Source organism: Rhinatrema bivittatum, chromosome 3 (genome assembly GCF_901001135.1).
Source record: "Rhinatrema bivittatum chromosome 3, aRhiBiv1.1, whole genome shotgun sequence".
NCBI classification, from domain to species: Eukaryota; Metazoa; Chordata; class Amphibia; order Gymnophiona; family Rhinatrematidae; genus Rhinatrema; species Rhinatrema bivittatum.
The window spans coordinates 124,506,018-124,527,061 of NC_042617.1; the positions used below are offsets into that span (position 1 = coordinate 124,506,018).

General features: G+C 43.4%; 1 protein-coding gene across 1 annotated transcript in view; it reads left to right on the forward strand.

Annotated features, from left to right (window-relative positions):
• USP34 (ubiquitin specific peptidase 34) overlaps positions 1 to 21,044 on the forward strand; it is a 1,009,100-nt gene that overhangs the window by 469,228 nt on the left and 518,828 nt on the right. Inside the window, exons 27-28 of the mRNA XM_029593702.1 lie at positions 11,694 to 11,794; positions 14,763 to 14,972. Coding sequence (XP_029449562.1) covers positions 11,694 to 11,794; positions 14,763 to 14,972 — 311 coding nt within the window. The remainder of the gene's footprint in view (positions 1 to 11,693; positions 11,795 to 14,762; positions 14,973 to 21,044) is intronic.

Genomic DNA, 21,044 nt, shown 5'->3' on the forward strand with positions numbered 1-21,044 from the left:
ACTTAAACAATTCAAGATACAAAAATTCCGGAGGGATGAAAACGATTATAAAACTGATAACATCTATTTCTGGAAAAATAAGAAAGAATCTAAAAGACGCCCACACGTTACATTTCAAGACTCCTCGGATGATTCTAGTCACAGTGGTAGCGAAGAAGAGAGAAAAAACTCGACATAGTCATCAACTTCTTCTGGCCCAGTTTTTTTAGGTGCAAACAAAGAAATTTATCAACCCAGACCTTACAGAGGACGCAGAGGGGCGAGATCCTCGAATTGGCAAGGCCCTACAACACGCGCACAACATCGCAATCAACAGAATTTTTAAGGTGTGAGCAGAATAATGGGCCGGGAATAGTGAATATATCTAACTTGGAATTATCAGAAGCGACTTTGAAAGCGTTAGAGAAGGGACTTTCATATGTTCACTTCTGTAGATATAACTCATTTAAGACACGAATTGATTTACACCGCTTTTTCAGACGGTTACAGTTAAAGTTGTTTTTCAAAGACTCCAAAATGGAGAGAAGTGACAATTCTATTATCACTCCACGATCTACGTGGCTACCTCCCGGTCCCATAGGTCCTGCGATTGCCACGTTTATACAATTGGTTTTGAGAGATGTGGCGTTATTGGAGGAATAGGACTCTATGACAGGCCATACCACAGCACCAGACTGGTCATATAATCAACATTGTGCTGTCAAGAGTCTGGCTGCCAATCCGCATGTGATAGTCAAACCCGCAGACAAAGGCGGGGCCATTGTGATACAAAATGTCGAGGATTACCTAGTAGAGATACATCGCCAATTAAGTCAACAAGATTATTACCAGGTATACAGAACACCATTGAAGATTTAGTCGAGAAAGGTCTACAGGAAGGCTTCATCACATTTAGAGAAGCCCGGGCTTTGAGAGTAAAACAGCCGGTTATTCCGGTGTTATACACCCTGCCTAAAATTCATAAAGATCTAAATATTCCCCCAGGATGCCCGATTGTGTCAGGTAAAGGTTCAGTATAAGAACCTCTATCAACATTTCTCGACTTCTTTTTGAAACCATATGTAAAAGAAGCACCTTTGTTTTTACAAGACACATCGCATATGTTATGACTCCTCGACGATGTAACTGACTTACCTGAAGAGTACTGGTTAGTCACCCTGGATGTGACATCATTATATACAAACATCCCCCAACAGGAGGCGTTTGAATTGCTACGGAAGATTTTTCAAGCCCGCCCGCGTCCTCATCCCGTACCTTCGGGTTTCTTACTTGCCCTACTAGAGTTGGTATTATTTAAGAACTTCTTTAAGTTTGACGACACATTCTACCTTCAAGTGAAAGGGGTAGCAATGGGGGCAACAGTCGCCCCTGATATTGCTAACCTATATGTGGCAGATTTTGAGGGAAACATGTTGTATGCCTCTCACTGATTCCAATATATCAAGCTGTATAAGCGCTATATAGATGATATATTTCTCATTTGGGTCTCATCAGTAGACAACTTGAATCAATTTTTGACATGGTTAAACACCTTGAACAGACACCTACAATTTACAGCGCATTTTGATCGCTATTCAATTGCTTTTTTGGATATCCTCATTCAATGAGATGGGAATACCATCAAAACAACACTATATAGGAAAAAGACAGATCAGAACAACTATCTTAAATATTCCAGCTTTCATCCCAAAGGATTAAAGAACGGGTTACCTATTTCGCAATTCTTGAGACTGCAGCAAATTTGTTCAGCAACAGAAGAATTCCAAGTACAAGCATCCGAGTTGTCAGTGAGATTTGCCCAGAGAGGCTATCCGAGAATGGTCATCAAAAAGGCATATAAGAGGGCCCTATATGCCAACAGGACCTTGTTGTTACAGTATCAACAACGTCCTTTCTCTCAGAACACAACATGTACACTTCAATATTCCAAACAAATTGGTGCAGTAATCAATATCATTCGGACCCATTGGCAGGTCCTTACCCTACATTCCATATTCCAGACAGGGCCCAGATTTGCATTTTTCAGGGGCCAGAACATTAGAGACATGATAGTGAAATCCATATTCATCTCCACAGTGATGCCTCATACAATGGGGGGCCACCAGACATGTGGTCATTGCGATATGTGCGCCCAGGCTGTGACAGGCGCACAATGGCAAGTGCCGAATTCAGACAGGGTCATACGATTGAATGGGTCCACAAGGTGTGACTCTGAACGTGTGATTTATGTGATACAATGCCCGTGTGAACTGCTTTACATTGGACGAACTAAGCGGAAAATTAGAACAAGACTTATTGAACACCGGAGCTGTATAAAAACTGGGAAATTAACAGCCCCGATGGTACAACATTGTATTCAACTACAGCACTCCTTTTCAGATTTACAGTGGTTGATTCTGGAACAAATACAAGTGGGCCCGCATGGGGGAGACATTCAATCACGCTTGAATACCCTTGAACAATTTTGGATCTATTACTTACATACAATAGACCCGTCCGGATTGAATGAAAAAAATCAACTGGTATTCTTTAATTTAAGGTGCCCATAGTTAGGATGGAATTCTTTTCTGATTAATATCATACCCCGAGGGGTGAAATTATCCTATGCTTTGTTGTTAGTACAAGTGTCCGAAGATAAGACAGTTATGTCTTTTTGGATATAGCAGTAGAAGCAGTTGAGGACCATGTGCGATTAATTTGCAAACATGGACCTGATGGGAGACTGTGTGAGCGGTACGTTATGGAAGTTCAGTGATGTGACGTTATCATCAGAAAATGACGTGATGGTGGTCTATTGTTCTTGATCAGGATATCGTTTCAACTTTATATGGTGACTATGGGACAATATATAACCCGATTACAGAAGGCTAGAATGTGAGAAGATTCAGAGGTGTGTTTAGAAACAAGTTGGAAGAGAAGTTGATTAGTGTAATACGGAAAAGAGACAAACAACCCGACGTGAAAGGAGACTCATCTCCCGACGTAACTTCCGGTTTCGGTATTTTAAAAGATCTCTCTGTTGGACACCATGCTAAGAGCGGGTGCGGCTCAGGAGAGCTCGCGCAAGAAAAAAGAACACGGGAGCCAAGAATAAAAGAAAGCTAAGGATGTTACAACACTAGAAGATGAATAGTTTCCTCGTACGATTTGAATGCAGATACTGAAGAAAATCCCCGGAGGCAGGACTCTGTCCGAAACGCGATCGTGTCGGGATGCTAATCAAGACTGGATTGGATGAGTATTAATTTTTCTCTCGTATCCTATATTTTTGCGCCAGAGGCGGGTATAAATTATTTAGTACTCTATTGAGAGTTCTAAACAGTGACAATCATTTTAACGTATGAACAAAAAATGGATTAAAAAAAGGAGTTGTAATTAAAGTAAGGTGACCCTATACCGTATCAGAGTCTGTGCTAAATACAGACCCTTAGAGTAAGGGGCCCACATATATAGTTGGCTAAAGAATTAAGATTCAATTAAGTTTGACCAGTTGAACCATTATTGTTGTTGTTGTGAAAGTTCTCACATGGTGACATCATTCGATGGAGTCCGGCATGCAAAACTTTTGTCAAAGTTTCTAGAAACTTTGGCCAGCAGACTGAGCATGCCCAGCCTGCTGCTATCCGCACGACCATGCGATGTTCCCCTTCAATCTCTTCTTTTCCGCAGTGCAGTTGCCTCACGGTCCGTGGAGCTCCACTTTTTTCAATTTTTCTGTCGAATTTCTTTGAGTTTTTCTCTGATCCTCGTTGGGTCCCCCTTTGCAGTTGGTGCGTTCCCGGTATGGTAGGTCCTTTCTATTTTTTGCTCGATCTTGCGATCATTTCCCGACTCATCTCCCGGTGCCTGTAGGTCATCGACTACATGCCAAGTCTTTTTTCATGGCGTTGATCGGTTTTCATTGGTGCCCCCAGTGTCCGTGGACTATGTCCATTATGGAACTGCATGAGGTTTGTATCCTCTGCCTGAGGGCTCGTACAATGTCCGTGGATGTCATCTGTGTGATCAGATGACACCCAAGCGGAGTTGTGCACGCCTTGACAAATTTGGAGAAACTTTTTGGGACCCTGAAATCCTCCACTCCTGCGATGGTCACTTCGCCCACGGATTGCGGGGAGCCGTTCCTGTCTCTCACAGACCCTTTGGTTTCCACCCCCAAGGATCGGGGTGAGGGTGATTGATCCTCGGTGGTCTCTCCCCTCCCTCAGACCTCGGGGGTCATCATCCTCCTTGGCACCGGGGAAAGACCGGGCCGAGCATCAGAAGCGATCCTGGAAGCACCGGCATCTGTCCCCATCCCGACATGGTTCCGGTTGCGTGGTGGCATCGGCGACCACCGAGCCGCCTTCGAAGCGGCACTAGCCACCGGAGGCCTCATCCTCTGATGTCCCTGGTAGCCCAAGGTGTTCCCCACAGATACCGGTGCTGAGCACCGTGCCATCTCTGGGACCAGAGGATGAGCCGGCTACGCTTCGTCCCCCTCCATCAGTCCTGACCACTCAGGACTTCCAGGAGGAGTTGGACAGCAGGGTGCAGTCGGAAGTGCTCAAAGCGCTGCAAGGCGTTGAGATACTGACGCCACTGGCCCCCATACGGTACCTGAGCCTCCGCCATCGATGTTGGCACCCTTGCTGGAGCGTCTGGACATCCTCGGTGCCCTGCTGATGCAACCAGTGCCAAAGGGGCCGTTGATGCCCCACCAGCCAACTATGCCCTCCACCGGAGCGATCCCGATCCCTGGTCCTCCAAGGAGGATGAAGCCTCTGGGACTGGGCACCCTGCCCTCAGTTCCCCGAGCTGCTGCCGGGCCCTTCTGGCTTGCTACGGCCGATCATCCCCTTGATGCTGGGGGATCCATTAGTGCCGTTGGTGCTCCAGCCCCCCTCAGAGCCCAGGGTCGACGCCCCTCACGGATCTCACCCTTGGCACCATGGCACAAGTGAGGAAAAAGGTCACCGCCTGAGGATCTGTTGTTTGTGGGTTTTAAGGCTAAGGTTGAGGCCGTCCCCTTTCAGTTTATGGTGGAGGATGCGCACCACAAGATGCCGGAGGTGCCTCAGTTCGACACTCCTAGCTTAGTCGGTAGAGCATGAGACTCATGTTGGGCGAGGAAGATTTATTTCTAAACAAATAAGTGTGGGGGTAGCTTGCTTATTGCAGTGGTTACTACCCGTAACCATTAAGCCTTATGCTCAACTTTGATGCAACTCTAACATTACTCTCTGCATCAGTGGCAGGAGGTGGCAGGAAATTTGAATCAAACAGTTAGCAACAAGGGCCCTGAACTTGGTGGTCGGTGAAACAGATAAGTATGGGAAAATAAGTGTGGGAGCTTGCTGGGCAGACTGGATGGTCCGATTGGTCTTTTTCTACCGTCATTTCTATGTTTCTTTGTTTCTATGTGGTAGCTCCGATCCACAACATCCTTAAGGAACAACTCCTCTGCATGTGGGAGCACCCCGTTTCTATCTCCCCAGTAAACAGGCTGATGCCACCTATTTGGTGCAGCAGGCCCTGAGGTTCAAAAAGAGGCAGCTCCCTCACCAGTCTGTGGTAGTGGAGTCTGCCCTAAAAAAAGGCCCGGCGCTCCCGCATCCATGCCTCCACTCCTCCAGGACATGAGCATAGGGAACTTGATGCCATAGGGAGAAAGATCTTCCAAGGTGCCATTCTGGTCGCCTGCATTGCGGCTTACCCAGCTCTACATGACTCAATATAACCGGAATCTCTGGAAGCGAGTCCAGGATTTTCCAGAGGGCCTTCCCCAGCAGCAGCAGGAAGTGCTTGCCACCATTGCCTCGCTGGGTCTGGAGGCAGGGAAACACGAAGTGCGCTCCACTACGATGTTTTCGAAACTGCAGCCTGCTTGGCCGCTGTAGGCATCTGTGCCAGACAGCTGGCTTGGCTCAGGGCCTCGGACCTCCGGCTGGAGATCCAGGATAGGCTCGCCGATCTCCCCTGTACAGGCGAGAACCTGTTTGGGGACAAGGTCCGGGATGCGATGGCATAGCTGAAGGACCATCATGACACCCTCCAGTAGCTATTTGCGAGTCTCTCAGAAGGGCCAGCCTCAGCCAGGCAAGAGTTTCATAAGCCCTTCTACTGGCAGTGGAAGTGTTACCCTCTGGCCACTCAGACTTGCATTCCCCGGACCAGTTCTAGGGGTCGCCCCCGCCAATAGCAGGCCCCCAGATCCCAACCAGCACCCCAGCAAACCCCAGCCATGAGCTTTTGACTGGCAGCGAGGGAGCGAAAATCAACTGGCAGTTCCCCTGGCACGCGATCCACCAGTCGGGGCAGGCTCCTCAGCCTTGCCTGGCACTGGGAGGGAATCACCTCAGACCGCTGGGTCCTCTCCATAGTCTGCCAGAGGTACCGCCTGCACTTCCGCTGGCTCCCGGAGACCTCTCCACCATGTCCATCGTGGGGTTCCTCCACTTACATGGTCGTTCTTAAACAAGAACTCTCCGCCCATCTTACAGCAGGCGCAATGGAACCGGTCCCTTGCACACAGCAGGGCCGCGGGTTCTACTCAAGTTATTTCTCATCCCAAAACTTAATGGCTACTTACGCCTCATCTTCGACCTCAGAGCGTTGAATATGTTTCTCGTAAGAAAAATTCAAGATGGTCTCTCTTGTCATGCTGATCCCCCTCCTTGAGGAGGGGACTGGCTTTGCTCGCTCGACTTTAAGGAGGCATTCGCACACATTGCGATTGTCCCCAACCTTCGTGGTGGGGAATACACATTTTCAGTACAGTGTGCTGCCTTTTGGGCTGGCCTCAGCCTCCCGCATCTTCACCAAATGTTTGGCGGTGGTGACTGCCTACCTCAGGCGTCACTCAGTCCATGTGTTCCCATACCTGGATGACCAGCTGGTCAGGAGCGACTCCCGCTCCGGAGTCTTACAAGCTCTGGCACTGACGGTCCAGACACTGCAGGCTCTGGGGTTCGTGATCAACTTCCCCAAGTTGCACCTCTGCTAGTCCCTGCAGCTGGACTTCATAGGCGCCAGGTTGGACACAGCACAAGCGAAAGCTTTCTTGCCCAAGGATCGGGTGGTTGCCCTCTCCTTGCTGGCCACCCTCATCTGTAGCAGCGGAATGGTGTCAGCCCATCTCCTACTCTGCCTGCTGGGCCACATGGCAGTCTCTGTCCATGTGACACCCTTAGCCCGCCTCCGCTTGCTCAGTGGGCCTTGCGGTCTCAGTAGCAGCAAGCATCCCAGTATCTATAGAGGCTCTGATCAATGTCACGGACACTCTGAAGCTATCCTTGGATTGGTGGGAAGTCCTCCCCAATCTAAAAAACTGATTTCCCTTCCAGCCCGCGCCGCCCCAGGTGACCCTCACCACCGATGCTTCTCCCCAGGGTTGAGGAGCCCACATGAATGGTCTGCACTCTCAAGGCCTTTGGACCGCTGCCGAAGCACGCTGCCAGATAAACTTTCTGGAGATTCGGGTGATACGGTACCCCCTTTGGGCATTTCGGGATCAGTTGTTGTCCAAGGAAGTCCTGATCAGGACGGACAAACAGGTCGAAATGTAGTTCATCAACAAACAGGGCAGCATGGGCTCCTTCCTCCTCTGCCAGAGGCAGTGCAGGTTTGGAACTGGGCCCCTCTCCCAAGGAATGTATCTGCAAGCAACCTACCTGCCAGGTCACCTCAACACGCTGGCAGACCGCCTCAGCTGTTCTTTCCAGCTATGCGAGTGGTCACTCAACCCTAAGATAGTGGTCAAATTGTTCTGCCTCTGGGGTGCACCGGATTTGGACCTGTTCGCCTCCCCTCTCAATCACAAGGTGAGCAAGTTCTGCCGCCTAGTAGCAGGAAACTGCCATTTGGCCTGCGATGCCTTCTCCCTTCACTGTTGGAGAGGCGGCCTGTATGCGTATCCACCTCTTCCGCTCCTCTTGAAGACCCTGTCGAAGCTTCAGGAGGATAGGGGGACCATGAGTCTTGTGGCACCCTCCTGGTCTCAGCAGGTTTGGTTTCCACTCCTACAGGACCTGTCGGTGCGTGCGCCCATCCCGTTGGGGACGGTACCTGACCTCATAACACAGAACCAGGACACCTTGCGCAACCTGAATCTCTGGGCCATGGCCCTCATGGCTTGGATGTTGAGCGCATGATCCTCCAGCCATTATAGTTCTGGGACTGTGTTTCTCGAGTCCTCATCGAGTCCCGGAAACCTTCGACTCAAAGTGGAAACGTTTTTCCATCTGGTGCGGAGGGTATGGGTTGTACCCCTTCTCCTCCCCTCTCACCCAGCTGCTGGAGTATCTGTGGCACCTGTCCTGAGTCTGGGCTCAGACCAGTTTAGTCAGAGTGCACCTCAGCACTGTCAGTGCGTACTACTGAAGTGTCGCTGGCATGCCTGTTTCAGTCCAGCCCCTGGTTGGCCACTTCATGCGGGGTCTCCTCCAATTGAAGCCCCCTCTTTGGCCTCCGGCAGCTTTCTGGAACCTCAATGTGGTCTTAGCAAGGCTGATGAAGCCTCCCTTTGAGCCCCTGCAGACCTGTGGTTTGAAATACCTCACCTGGAAAGTCGTATTCCTGGTGGCGATCACTTCCGCTCGCAGGGTCAGTAGGCTTCAGGCCCTGGTTACATATGCACCATACACGAAGTTCTTCCACGACCATGTGGTTTTGCGTACGTATCCCAAATTCTTGCCCAAGGTGGTGACTGATTTTCACATCAATCAGTCAGTCGTTCTACCCACCTTCTTTCCAAGGCCATATTCCCACCCAGGGGAACATGCTGTCCATACCCTGGACTGTAAACAGGCACTGGCTTTTTACCTAGACCGCACAGCAAGCCACAGCAGTCCACCCAGCTCTTTGTGTCTTTTGACCCCCAACAGGCTGGGGGCGGCGGTGGGTAAGTAAACCCTATCGAACTGGCTGGTGGATGGCATTGTCTTCTGCTATGAGCAGGCAGGCCTCCAGCTGGCCAGCAGAGTGAAGGCTCACTACGTGCGAACCATGGCAGCGTCGGTGGCCAAAACAAATGGTAAAAATACCTCTGAATCTGAGAAGAGAATAATAATAATGGAAGGAGAGCCAAGAATGAGAGACCCGCCTCTCCCGACGTCATAGTCCTAGCCGGACCATTGAAATACGCCAAGCCACTGGGCGCTCGCGAGGGGGAGGGCTGCCCACCATCGCTGAACACCTTATAACATCGAACTTCTAAGGTAAAAAGACGAAAAATGGTAAAAATATCTCTGAAACTGAGAAGAGAATAATGGGAGGAGAGCCAAGAATGAGAGACCCGCCTCCCCCCGATGTCATCGTCATAGCCGGACCGTTGAAAGACGCCAAGCCACCAGGCGTCGCATGCCGTGCATCGCGTGCCGAAGGGGCGCGACAAAGGGGCCACTCCCCTTTGTGCAACCCAGCGTGTTAACTATTTCCATGTTTAATTTCCCTTGTTAAAAATGTCCATGTTTATTATTGTTCAATGTATTAGACAAAGGAAACGCTCGATTTCCTGTATTTTTTTGTTGGAATGTAAACCGATGTGATGTGTAAAACAAACACCGGTATATAAAAATAAATAAATAAATATGCGTACGGTCCCCATCACTGAAATTTGCCAGGCTGCGACTGGAGCGCTTTCCCCCTATTCGCAGTTCACTACTGCCTTGACAGGCATAGCCATCAGGACAGTGCCTTTGGTCAGACCGTCCTGCGCAAGCTGTTGCAGACTTGAATCCAACTCTCTTCATTCGTGCTCCTTGTGGGACCAGACCGCCTCCTGTTTTTCCCACAGCACCGCAGTTGTAGTATGCCCGTTGGCACCTTGTTCAGCCGTTGTTGGTCTCTCTGGTTGTCTGGAGCAGTCTGGAGCTCTGTACTAACCTACATGTGAGGACTACCTACTGCTTGTCCTAGGAGACAGCACAGTTGCTTACCTGTAATAAGTGTTCTCCTAGGATAGCAGGATATTAGTCCTCAGGAATCCCACCCGTCTCCCCATGATTTGGGTTCACCTTTGTTTTGTTTTTTTATTTTTTTTGCTCGTTTCTTTGCTATGTTACAAGACTGAAGGGGGACCTCACGTGGTTGTACGGATAGCAGCAGGCTGGGCATGCTCAGTCTGCTGGTCAAAGTTTCTAGAAACTGACATTTTTCTGTGCCGGACTCCATCTGATGATGTCACCCACATGTGAGGATTAACATTCTGCTGTCCTAGGAAAACACCTGTTTCAGGTAAGCAACTGCGCTTTTTCACTCAACTCACATCTGAATTGTGGAATTTGTTGTCAGAAGACAGGATCCTGGAGGAAAAGTGATGGACTTGGGGAAAGCCACAGCTTATCTCTAGGAGTGGGCAACAAGAAAATGGATTTACTCTTTGGGATCTGCTGGGCCGTTCCTAATGACCCGGATTGGGCACTGTCAGACAGAATGCTGGGCTGGATGGACCTTTAATCTGACCCAACATGTCACTTTTTAGAATTTAAAAACTGAAAAAACGAAAGGATACCCCGTACACCTTACCGTAAATATAAGGCATGACCCCGGTAGAACTGTCAACTTAGCCGCTGAAGCAGACAAGATTCGCTGAAACATTGTCAGTGTTTGGCATGGTTTGTTTAGGCAATGCTGGATATTTTGTGGCTTTTGATTAAACTCAAGTGAATTGAAAATAATGAATGAAGACCTTTGGTACACCATTTCTTAACTAAGCATCCAGCGAATTATTGTGGAAATTAATACTAGTATTTGTGCACAACAATTAGTTTGTCAGTTTCAAAGAAGGAGAGCAAATACTGTTGATTATCTTTGATTTGCAAAAATTAACAAAAAAACCTGAGCTCTTACTGGTACATGATTATAATTAGACCTGTCTTTTCACTTTTAGGCTTTCTGCCTAGTTGGTGGTGTTATACAGGCAATTATGATACCAGTATAATTATATTGACTTGATTTTTTTCCATCTACCTTTCCGTATTGACTTTTTAGAATTTAGTCATAGATGCTATCTATTGTAGGCTTCATTTAACCTTTCCATACTGTCTTCACCCACCAAAAACTAGACATTAACTGTTTTTATTTTCCTTGTTGTATTGTGTAACCATATTATTCCTGTTTTAACCAACCTTCATTGACTTCTTATCACCTGGTGAATCTAATTTAAGATTCTTATGGTGTTTAAGGCACTTCATCCAGTTGTCTTGAAAACATCCAGGCTGTGATATCCATATTATCTCCTTACCAGATCTTTATGCTCTCAAGAAACTATGCTTCTTGAGATTTCCCTAGTCAAAGCAGTCTGCCTTGTGCATACATAACTGCACACTTTGTAGTAGCAGCCCCCACTTTGTGGAATAAATTACCTTTAGAACTGTGACAGATTAACTGTTCCATATTTCACAAGAAATTAATGATCTTTTTATTTGCCCAGGTTTTTTTTAATGTATTTTATTTTTCTTAATTGTTTTTTGATTTTTTTATTGTTACTCATATTTTTTTCTATGTATTTTTTATTAATGTATCTGTACTTAGGTTGTACTCACTGAAAACAGATTATTGGATTGGCAGACTATAAATGTTTTAAAATAAATGCCATTGCAGTCATTTGAGTGCCTGTTGGCAGCATATGAAATCCTGCTTTCAGCAGTCACTTGATACTGCATAAAAAAATTCTCTTGGAAAAACTGTCTGCTTTGTGTTTATTTTTCTAGGAGGCCTCATGGGACCAGTGAGAATGATTTCATCTGGGCATGAACTCACCACAGATTATGATGAAAAGACACTTCATGAGTTGGGTTTTAAGGATATGCAGGTATTATCATAATGGTAATTTAAGCCACACAAATGCAGGTGATAGTTGGGTTGTGATCTCCCTTAGTGACCAGACGTGTACAAATTATTTTTCTCTGAAGATAAAATGAAGCACCAATTATACTGATTGGTGATGCCATTAATATACAGATCACAAATTCCAGAGCTTTCTTTGAAAGACCGAGCTTCCCCTCTGAGCATATGCAAAGTTTCCCACATCCATGCAGCATGGACATTCCTTCTGTTCTCTTGACAACAGCAGCATAGGAGGCCCGACATTGAGCCTTCCTGGTGAGCCACACAGCTCTAAAATGGGCAGCGGTCCTACCATGGCATTCAGTGTGCCAGCTGGAACACCCGTCTGAGCTGATGCCATCAAGTGATCTTCCTGACTGGCAGTCTCCCACTGATTGACTCCTTTCCTTCCCCCAAGCACAAACGGCATAAAATGCTGTCTGCCATGTTGGCGCAGTGGACCTTGTATTGACTGCAAAGACCATTGTGTCTTATGTGCTAGATGCTTCATGCCATACCTCCCCCCCCCCCCCCCCCAACTGGAGAAGTACTTACAAGCTCCCTCTGAGCAGCCAGTCTCCACAACTTCAAGTTCGGGCACTGTTGTTCTGTTGGCCTCAGATCACTCTGCTTCAATTTTTTTTTCAACTTTATTGCCTAACTTGGTAAGGGGGGGGGGGGGTGGGGTACAGCAGACAAGGCAGGAGGAGGTTGATCACTAGATAGTTCATAGATATCCCCCCTCCCCACAAGAGTAGGCTATGCTCAGCTGAGAGAGGAATAGACTCAAAGGCCCATCACTCAAGAAGCAGCCCAAATTCTCTTTAAAGTTCTTCTTTACCCACCCAAGCCAGGGTTCCGCTCCCACACTTGCCTACCATCTGCTGGAGACAAGAGTTTTGGCAGGCTGAGGTCAGCATAGGTGATATCAGCAAACCAGTTCTCAGTCTTTAATCTGGTGATAAGGGAGCATAAATCAATGCGTCTGGACTGGTCTGGCTTGATTCAAGGAAAAGAAATTTGATAAGATTGAATTTCTTCTTTGTCCACACAGGATTGTAGATTTTAGTCATGTAGATTTAAAGAATAATTTTTCTTCCTTGAGGTCCTCATTGTTTCCCAGCATGAGTTTTCTTCCTTTATTTCTTAAGATTTTCAAAGTTCTGTTGGCAGGCCCAATCTTCACCATGGCCTCCATCAGATCTTCTCTAGTCATGTTCCTCTTTTTGCTTCTCCACTCATCTTCTGTTTAAAATTTTTCTTATTTTGATTTGTTATGAATTTTCTTTTAATGTCTGAGAAGAAAACCAGTGGCTTCAAACTTTGCCTGGAGTGCATGCAAATGATGTTCATGAAACACAATCATAAGACCTTCTATAAACGTCTGGGTGAGGGTCATGATGTATATCCCACTATATCTGTGCTAGGATGTCAACAAGGGGTATCAAGACCTGTTGAATGTGATTACAGTTTTATCTGGAAGACTCAAAGTAAAAGCCTGAGTAATCAATCTGGCTTTGAAGAGGCCAAAGGACCATAGATCTGCACCAACCGTAGAGGTTTGGAGGTGTTGAGGAAGTTATAGATTCCTTCAGTACCAACACTTGTTGATAGGCCCAGTAAACTAAGTTCCTCTTATCTTCACAGCTGTTTGAGCAATAAGCTCTAAATATTTGAGCATAGAGCTGAGAAGTGGTTCAAATGACCTATCTAATGAGAAGTTCTGTTGTCATTTTCCTTTGAAGCACGGCTCTGGAATGCTTCATAAGACCCTCTTAAGTGGCTGCACGTGTATGATAGCTCTGCCTCTCAGTCAATGCATAGGCCATACCAGTTTACAGACATCTATCCTCTGGTTTTCAGATTTCCTCAAAAGACCCCAAAGAAAAGTAGTAGTCCTGATTTCTACCATACTTTTGGCTCAAATCATCAGTGAGGCGATTTGGATACAAGTGGCGAAGACTGTTGCTCAGCATTTCAAGAGTGTGGAGTAAAGAGTGTTGACTAGTTCTACATTCATTGAGGTGTTGAGTGATCTGTCTGTGTTGACCTTTCTTGTTTCACTGTTATTGAGTATGTTGAGTGAGATGGATGATGTTTCAGAGGAAATCTTCTTCAAGCCACTGTTGTTACTTGGCTTTGAATCCTCCCTAGAGTCAACTTTTGATGCTGAAAGGCACCAACCGTAGGATCAGTGAATTCTCAAGTCATTTCAAGTTTATTTTGAGAATGTCTTTGAGAAATCTTGGTGTCCCCCCTACAGATCAGTGGAGGAGGTATCACTCAGAGAATACTCACCTGATCTTCCCTCAGATCCCTATCCTCCAAAGGCCAGGAACAGATCCTAATGGAAAAACCTAACCTTTTCAGATTTTGTAATGCAAATGGCTACAGGTTTAGAGGTTGAAAGAGAACCAGGGCAGAGATATTTGGTCTCAAGTACCTTCATACCCCTAAAGAGTTGGTGACATTTTAGCCCTGGAACAATGTTTTTCTTAGCTCAAATACAAATTTTCTCCTTCCAGTTTTAGTTAATTTCATTTATGATCCTAGAGATTGAGGTCTGATTAATTAATCCTTTTTCCATGGACACAAAATAGGGAGAGAAAAGCCTTAGTAAGAGCCTTGAGTTTGTTTTAATCAAGCAGGACATCAGTAGAGCACTCTTGTTCTGCTCCCTCAGATAATCTGTCTTTAGATTTTATTATTGCCCTGTGAGCTATCGTCATGAGATATCCTAAAGTTTGAATGTAGCCCTGAATTTGTATCTAAAAGATGCATCCTAGAGTAGTTGTATTTTTTTTTTGTTCAAATCTCCCTGCCCAAATAATTTGTATACATAGAGGTGACATATTCAAGGTCACACATTGAGTGTTGAGGGAGTATCTTGTGAGTTAGTTAAGTGACCATATTCCTTATCTAAGCAACCTAATTTTTTTCTTCTGTTATTGTAGATGGTGTTTGTGTCCTTGGGCGCACCGAGGAGGGAGCGTAAAGGTGAAGGTGTTCAGCTACCAGCATCCTGCCTACCTCCACCTCAAAAGGACAATATACCAATGCTTTTACTTCTGCAAGACCCTCATGTTACTACTCTCTTTGATTTGTTGGAGATGCTTGCATCTTTTAAGCCACCTTCGGGAGAAGTAGTCATGGAAGACAGCGAGGTATTTAGATATGTGGTGTTTACATTTATAGTGTAGCTAATACATTAACTTCTCCGTATTATCTCATCTTCTGTATAATATCTCTATTTCAGAAGAAATAGGCATCATAAACATACTGAATAAACAATGAACAATTGCTTTATGGAAAAATAAATTTGTGAGACTTTTGTTTCATTTTGTTTTACATTTATAGACCACCTTATTTGCAAAAAAAAAAAGTGATTCAAAAAGATTTATAGCAAATATATACTAGTAATAGTAATGAAAAAGGCAAAAACTAAAGTGTCTAAGTAAATACCAAATTGCAAAAAGGAATACTAATGAACCATTTCATATCCAAAACAGTAAAAATTTGGTTATTGGTAATAAAGTCAAAACGTTTTTTTAACAAAAATTCACATAAACACAATTGTCATAATAAAGATCATACAAAAAAATACCAAAATTACCAGAAACCATTTTCAAAAATGTTTGTGAACTGTACAATCAGAGTACAACTGCAGGCAATTTAACTTAAATGAAACTGTCCAGAGGTATCATAGTTCACATGTTAACAGCTGATGAATGATGGCTGAAGATGAACCCTCAGCATGTGAAGTAGAAAAAACAAATGTTGCAAATCCAGTAGTATTTTGTTCTAGGTGCTAAAGACAGAAGAGGATAATGACTATCTGATTGAGGAAAAATCCTTGGCGTTGAAAACAAAGATGCAAATGTTCAAAGAAACCCCGAAAAAGGCCTTTTTGTTTCGCCCAATGAGGCTTCATCAGGGGGTGTTTGATTTGACAAATAAGTTTCTACAAAGCAATAAGAAAACTAATATAAAATCCAAAAAACTATAGAGTAACTACATAAAAATAAGAATAGTCAAATTACTTACTCACAGCATCTGTATATCACATTCACTAAATTCCAGTCAGAATTATGTTATGCACAAAAACACAAATTTTTGAATATTATCTGCAAACATTTTTTGAAAAACATCAGTAATTTTACCATACACTATAAACAATGTTAAAGATAAAGGTTACCAGAATGGAGCTAACTGGAGCCTTCCTCTCGCTGTCAAAATGTGCGGGAACCCAACCTGAGGCTAGCTGTAGTTAGGGCCTTAAATATCCAAAGGACCCAGCGGTTATTGCTTGCATGAGATGAATCAAAAAGTTTGTTGTTTAAAATTACCAAAACAGTAAGTAACATTGAAAAATGAAAAAAGTATTTATGGCAATTGTTTATAAAAAAAAAAAAAAAAAAAAAAAAGCCTCCCATTCTATGGCCGCATTAAGTCCATGAGGCATCAGTCTGCCAATCAAAAATAAATCATTGCTAACGACGCCACAAAAAAAGTGAAGTATTTCCTCCATGAATATTTTGTAATAGGTAGAGAGGATAAAGAATTTTAAATCTGCCTCAGAATGAGAACAAACCAACAAATGTTGTACTATAGGAGCATCAACTTTTTTAGTCCGTGTTTATAAAAAATCTTTTTTATATGCTGACGATGAGCAATTTACAGCTAAGTGGAATGCTATGCTAAACAAATGTTCTCATGATTTAATGCTTTTAATTATTGAGACAGCTAACTCTTCAGGTAAGGAAATTAATGTTGCCATCGATAAACAGACTGAAGATTTGAAAAGTACATCCCCTGCAGAAGTGTTTTCAGCTCAGTTAGCTCAATTTAAAGATAATATGGATAAATACTGAGCTGAATTAAAGGCTGCAAAAATAAGAAAATTCCATCATGATGAAAATGACTTTGTATACCCTTTGCACGTTTGATTCATCTTCTAATATTTCCTCTGATGAAGAGAACTTTAATAATAAGAAAACTTCTGGTCAGAAGAAGGTATACTTTAAGTTGCCTAGTACTGGTTTAGCGACTCCTGGGATTATATACGAGATTCATTATCTAATGTTCCTTGACCATCAGACCCTTTCGAATCATCTTGCCATCGAACCTTTATTTATTTATTTAAAATCTTTTCTATTCCGTCGCTAAGTTAAATACCATCGCAGCGGTTTACATGAAGGCACATAATTTAATGTAGGTGGATGTGTACTATAGTACATTTTAATAGATGCCACAAAAGGTTCGGTTACAATATATCGTTAAAGACGATCGATTTGTTTAGTGAAGTAGGTCATGACCTCATGCTCGTGAGAAACGCACTTCACGATCTCAGCGGTAAATTCTTCTCAGTATTCAATTTGTCTGACCGGATTTTATCTCCTGCTGAGTTGTCTTTTTTTTATCGAAAGGACTTTCATTTGTTCCATTTACCCAGTATGACCCTTTCTCTATCAGTGTGCAATTTTTCAAGTTTATTCGACATTTGCGGATCAAGCAGTGTTTTGCCTTTTCTATTCAAGGCTCATCTGAGAATTTGTTCCGCAATACATCTAAATGGACGCCTCCTGGGCCACCTGATCCATTGATCTCTACATTCCAGGACTTTAGAATCAATATTCCTCATTTATCACAGAATTTAACTCTTCAGAAATGCCAAGCCTGCAGTGCTCTAGGTCAAGATCAAAATATTATCTGCCCTGCTGATAAGGGTGGTGGGATAGTAGTTCAGAACCCTTGCGATTATGACCAAGAAATTTTATGCCAACTATCTGAGACTTCTTTTTATTTTAAACTTAACACTGATCCTACACCACAGCTCTGAGTTCAAAATTAACTTCTTCTTGACACAAGGATTACACACACACATATTCATCATCATGAAGGAATATAATGTTTTGCTGGAACCATTTCCTCGAATCCCGGCTTTTTTACACCATTCCCAAAATTCATAAGTTGCTTAATTGTTCACCAGGACGTCCTATCGTATCTGGCATCGGGTCATCATTGGAGCCATTATCAAAATATGTTGATTCTTTTCTATGTCTGCTAGTCACAAAGAGCAAATCATATATACAAGATTCTGCCCACTTGATATAATCTTTGCAAGCTTTACAACTAGATTTCATTTCTTTAATTCTTGTCACAGCGGACATTTCGTCTTTATATACAAGTATCCCCCAAGATGCCTCTTTAAACATCATACGGGACACCTTACAGAAGCGTGATTTTTCTGTAGAGTTCAACAATTTTTTGGTCAATTTTGCCTCTATTGCTCTCAAAGAGAATTTTTTCCTTTATAATACTGTTTTCTATAAACAGATTTGTGGAACTGCCATGGGGGCTACCATAGCTCCATCTGTTGCATGTTTCTTTTTTCGAAGAACAGATAGTGTACAAGTCCTCTTTCATGACACAGATTGCTTATTGGGTTTGATTTATAGATTACTTTTTTTTCTTGTGGAATGGGTCCATGTTGTCTCTGCATGAATTTTAAGATTGGATCAAAACATAGGATCCACATTTTCAGTTTACTTTTAATCATCATGCTCAACAGATTTCCTTCTTGGACTTATGTATTATTAAACATGACAACACACGCAGTACCACTTTTTTCACAAAACCTACTGATAGAAATGCTCTTCTTCACTATCAAAGTTTTCACCCTCAAAATTTACGAACAAACATTCCTGTTGGACAGTTTTTACGACTGCAGCATTTGTGTAAAACCACCGAAGATTACAAGTATCAATCTTAGCGTATGTATCAGAATTTCCTTGATAGAGGCTACCCATGCAAGATCATACGCCGAGCATATAAACTCGCCTTATACGCCAACAGGTCTTTACTTTTACAAAAACAATCTCGGCCACTATAAGACCATTCAATTTTTATATTACCTTATATACATGATTCTAATCAAATACAAAACATAATACGGTGTCACTGGCACATTCTGCAAATGAGAGCTGTTGATGTCCATAGTGCCAAGGCCCCTTACCTTTCATTCCACCAATGGATTTGCTTGTCAAAATTGTGTAAGAAACCAACTAAAGAAAGATCATTAGTATGGGTCCAATCATATTTATCAAAATTGTAACAATAGTGAAACACCACAATAACTTTAATTAATTTCAACACACATAGCACATGTGAATTTTTGTTGCTTAATATATTTTTGGGATGGTGGTGGTTTCATATATTTAAAGCAAAAGGCACAAGGCTAAGCTATATGTGTTTTTAATCATTAACACACCAACCAACCTCCTAAATATTTATATATCATTGTGCCAAATGTGCAAAAATTATCTTTATTCAAATGTCATCTACGTGTACTTAAAAAAATAAACTCATGTGGATCCCAATAAGGCTTCTTAGTTTCCTACCAACCGCCGTCACAAAGTACTTAACTGTCAGCTCAGTTCATGTATAAAACCCCGACTTGTACAAGTTTCGAAGATGATTCTTTTTCAAGGGTTGTCCTTTCTGTACCAAACAGATGTTTATTAACTGCTGGGATCAAATTCGTTGTCAAAAATCCATCTGTGCTCAAATGCCTCCTCACCAGCAAGTAAATCAAACGGCAGTCTAACGCCAAAATACTCTTTCAAATGTTTTAAATTCACCCGGGTTTCCAAGAAGATCCAATCAGTGATGACGTTATATCAGAGACATCCAATCCACTTGTTCGTTCAGCTCACCCGGTTGTTCAGTCTTCAATTTATGTATCCAAAATAGCTCCCGATAATTGAGTTTTGATGCCACATCCCCCGATGTCATTTGAACATGTTCAATACAGTCCATTTCATCTGCTCAAACGTGTGCTGGCAATCACTACAATGAGTCACTAGCGGGACTATCAAATTTAATGTTTTTAACCGCGAACGGTGTTCCATTATCCTCAATTTAACCATTCTGTAGGTGCGGCCAACATACACTTTCGGACAAGGGCATATAATTGCGTAAATTACCATCGCTGTTAAACAATCAGAATTGTTCCTTCTCCGAATCATGTATCCTGTCACTGGATCAGTCCAAGACGTGCTCTCAATAGTATAGTCACATACCGAACATTGTCCACTTTGGCTGTGTGCTCCCTCAGTGATGGAACAAATAGTTTTATACTGTGAGTGGACCAGATGGTCTTTAATATTGCATCCTCTTTTAGTGGCCAACAATGGACCTTCCTGAAAAATATTATGCAAAGCCAGTATGTGCCAATGTTTTCTAATCGAGGCCATTATTGGTCCAGTTGATGGACTGTAAGGCAACACACAAACTAAAAGTTCTTCCTTATTATTAGGCTTGTACTTTAACAAAGAATCACGGTCACTATATTTGGCACGCTTATATGCATGCCGGATGGCCTTCTTGGGATAACCTCTGGAAGAGAACCTGTGGCTCAACAATTCGGCTTGTTTTTCAAATACTATATTGGAGGAACAAATCCTCTGTATCCGAAAAAATTGGAATTTGTTGCCAGAGGATGTGGTTAGTGCAGTTAGTGTAGCTGGGTTCAAAAAAGGTTTGGATAAGTTCTTGGAGGAGAAGTCCATTAATGGCTATTAATCAAGTTTACTTAGGGAATAGCCACTGCTATTAATTGCATCAGTAGCATGGGATCTTCTTATTGTTTGGATAATTGCCAGGTTCTTGTGGCCTGGTTTGGCCTCTGTTGGAAACAGAATGCTGGGCTTGATGGACCCTTGGTCTGACCCAGCATGGCAATTTCTTATGTTCTTATGGATGGTAGCTCTCATACCTTAATAAGTTGTTCTTGTCCGTTTTCTTTCTGTTGATCGTAGTCGTCAATGTGTTACAAATCAAAACCTGCCCATCCAGATAGGCTATCTGTTGACTGCTATATTGATGTGAACTTAAGATGCATATCCAAACAATTAATCCACACGAAAAATTGTTGTAACTTCTCCTCAGTTCCTTTCCAGATTAAAAAAAATCATCAATGTATCTATACCACTGATCTATATATTTCATCCATTCAGATGTATAAATGAATGTCTGTTCAAAATTTGATACATACAGGTTCGCCACTGATGGCGCTAACGACGATATCATTGGTATCCCATGATCCTGATAACAATTATTTCAGATTTAAGGATAATATATAACACTATCTTTGCTAACATCAAAGTGAAATCTTTAGGTAACCTTTTTGTGCTGCTTCCACTGATTATTTCTTGAGTCACTGTGTCCATCGTGGC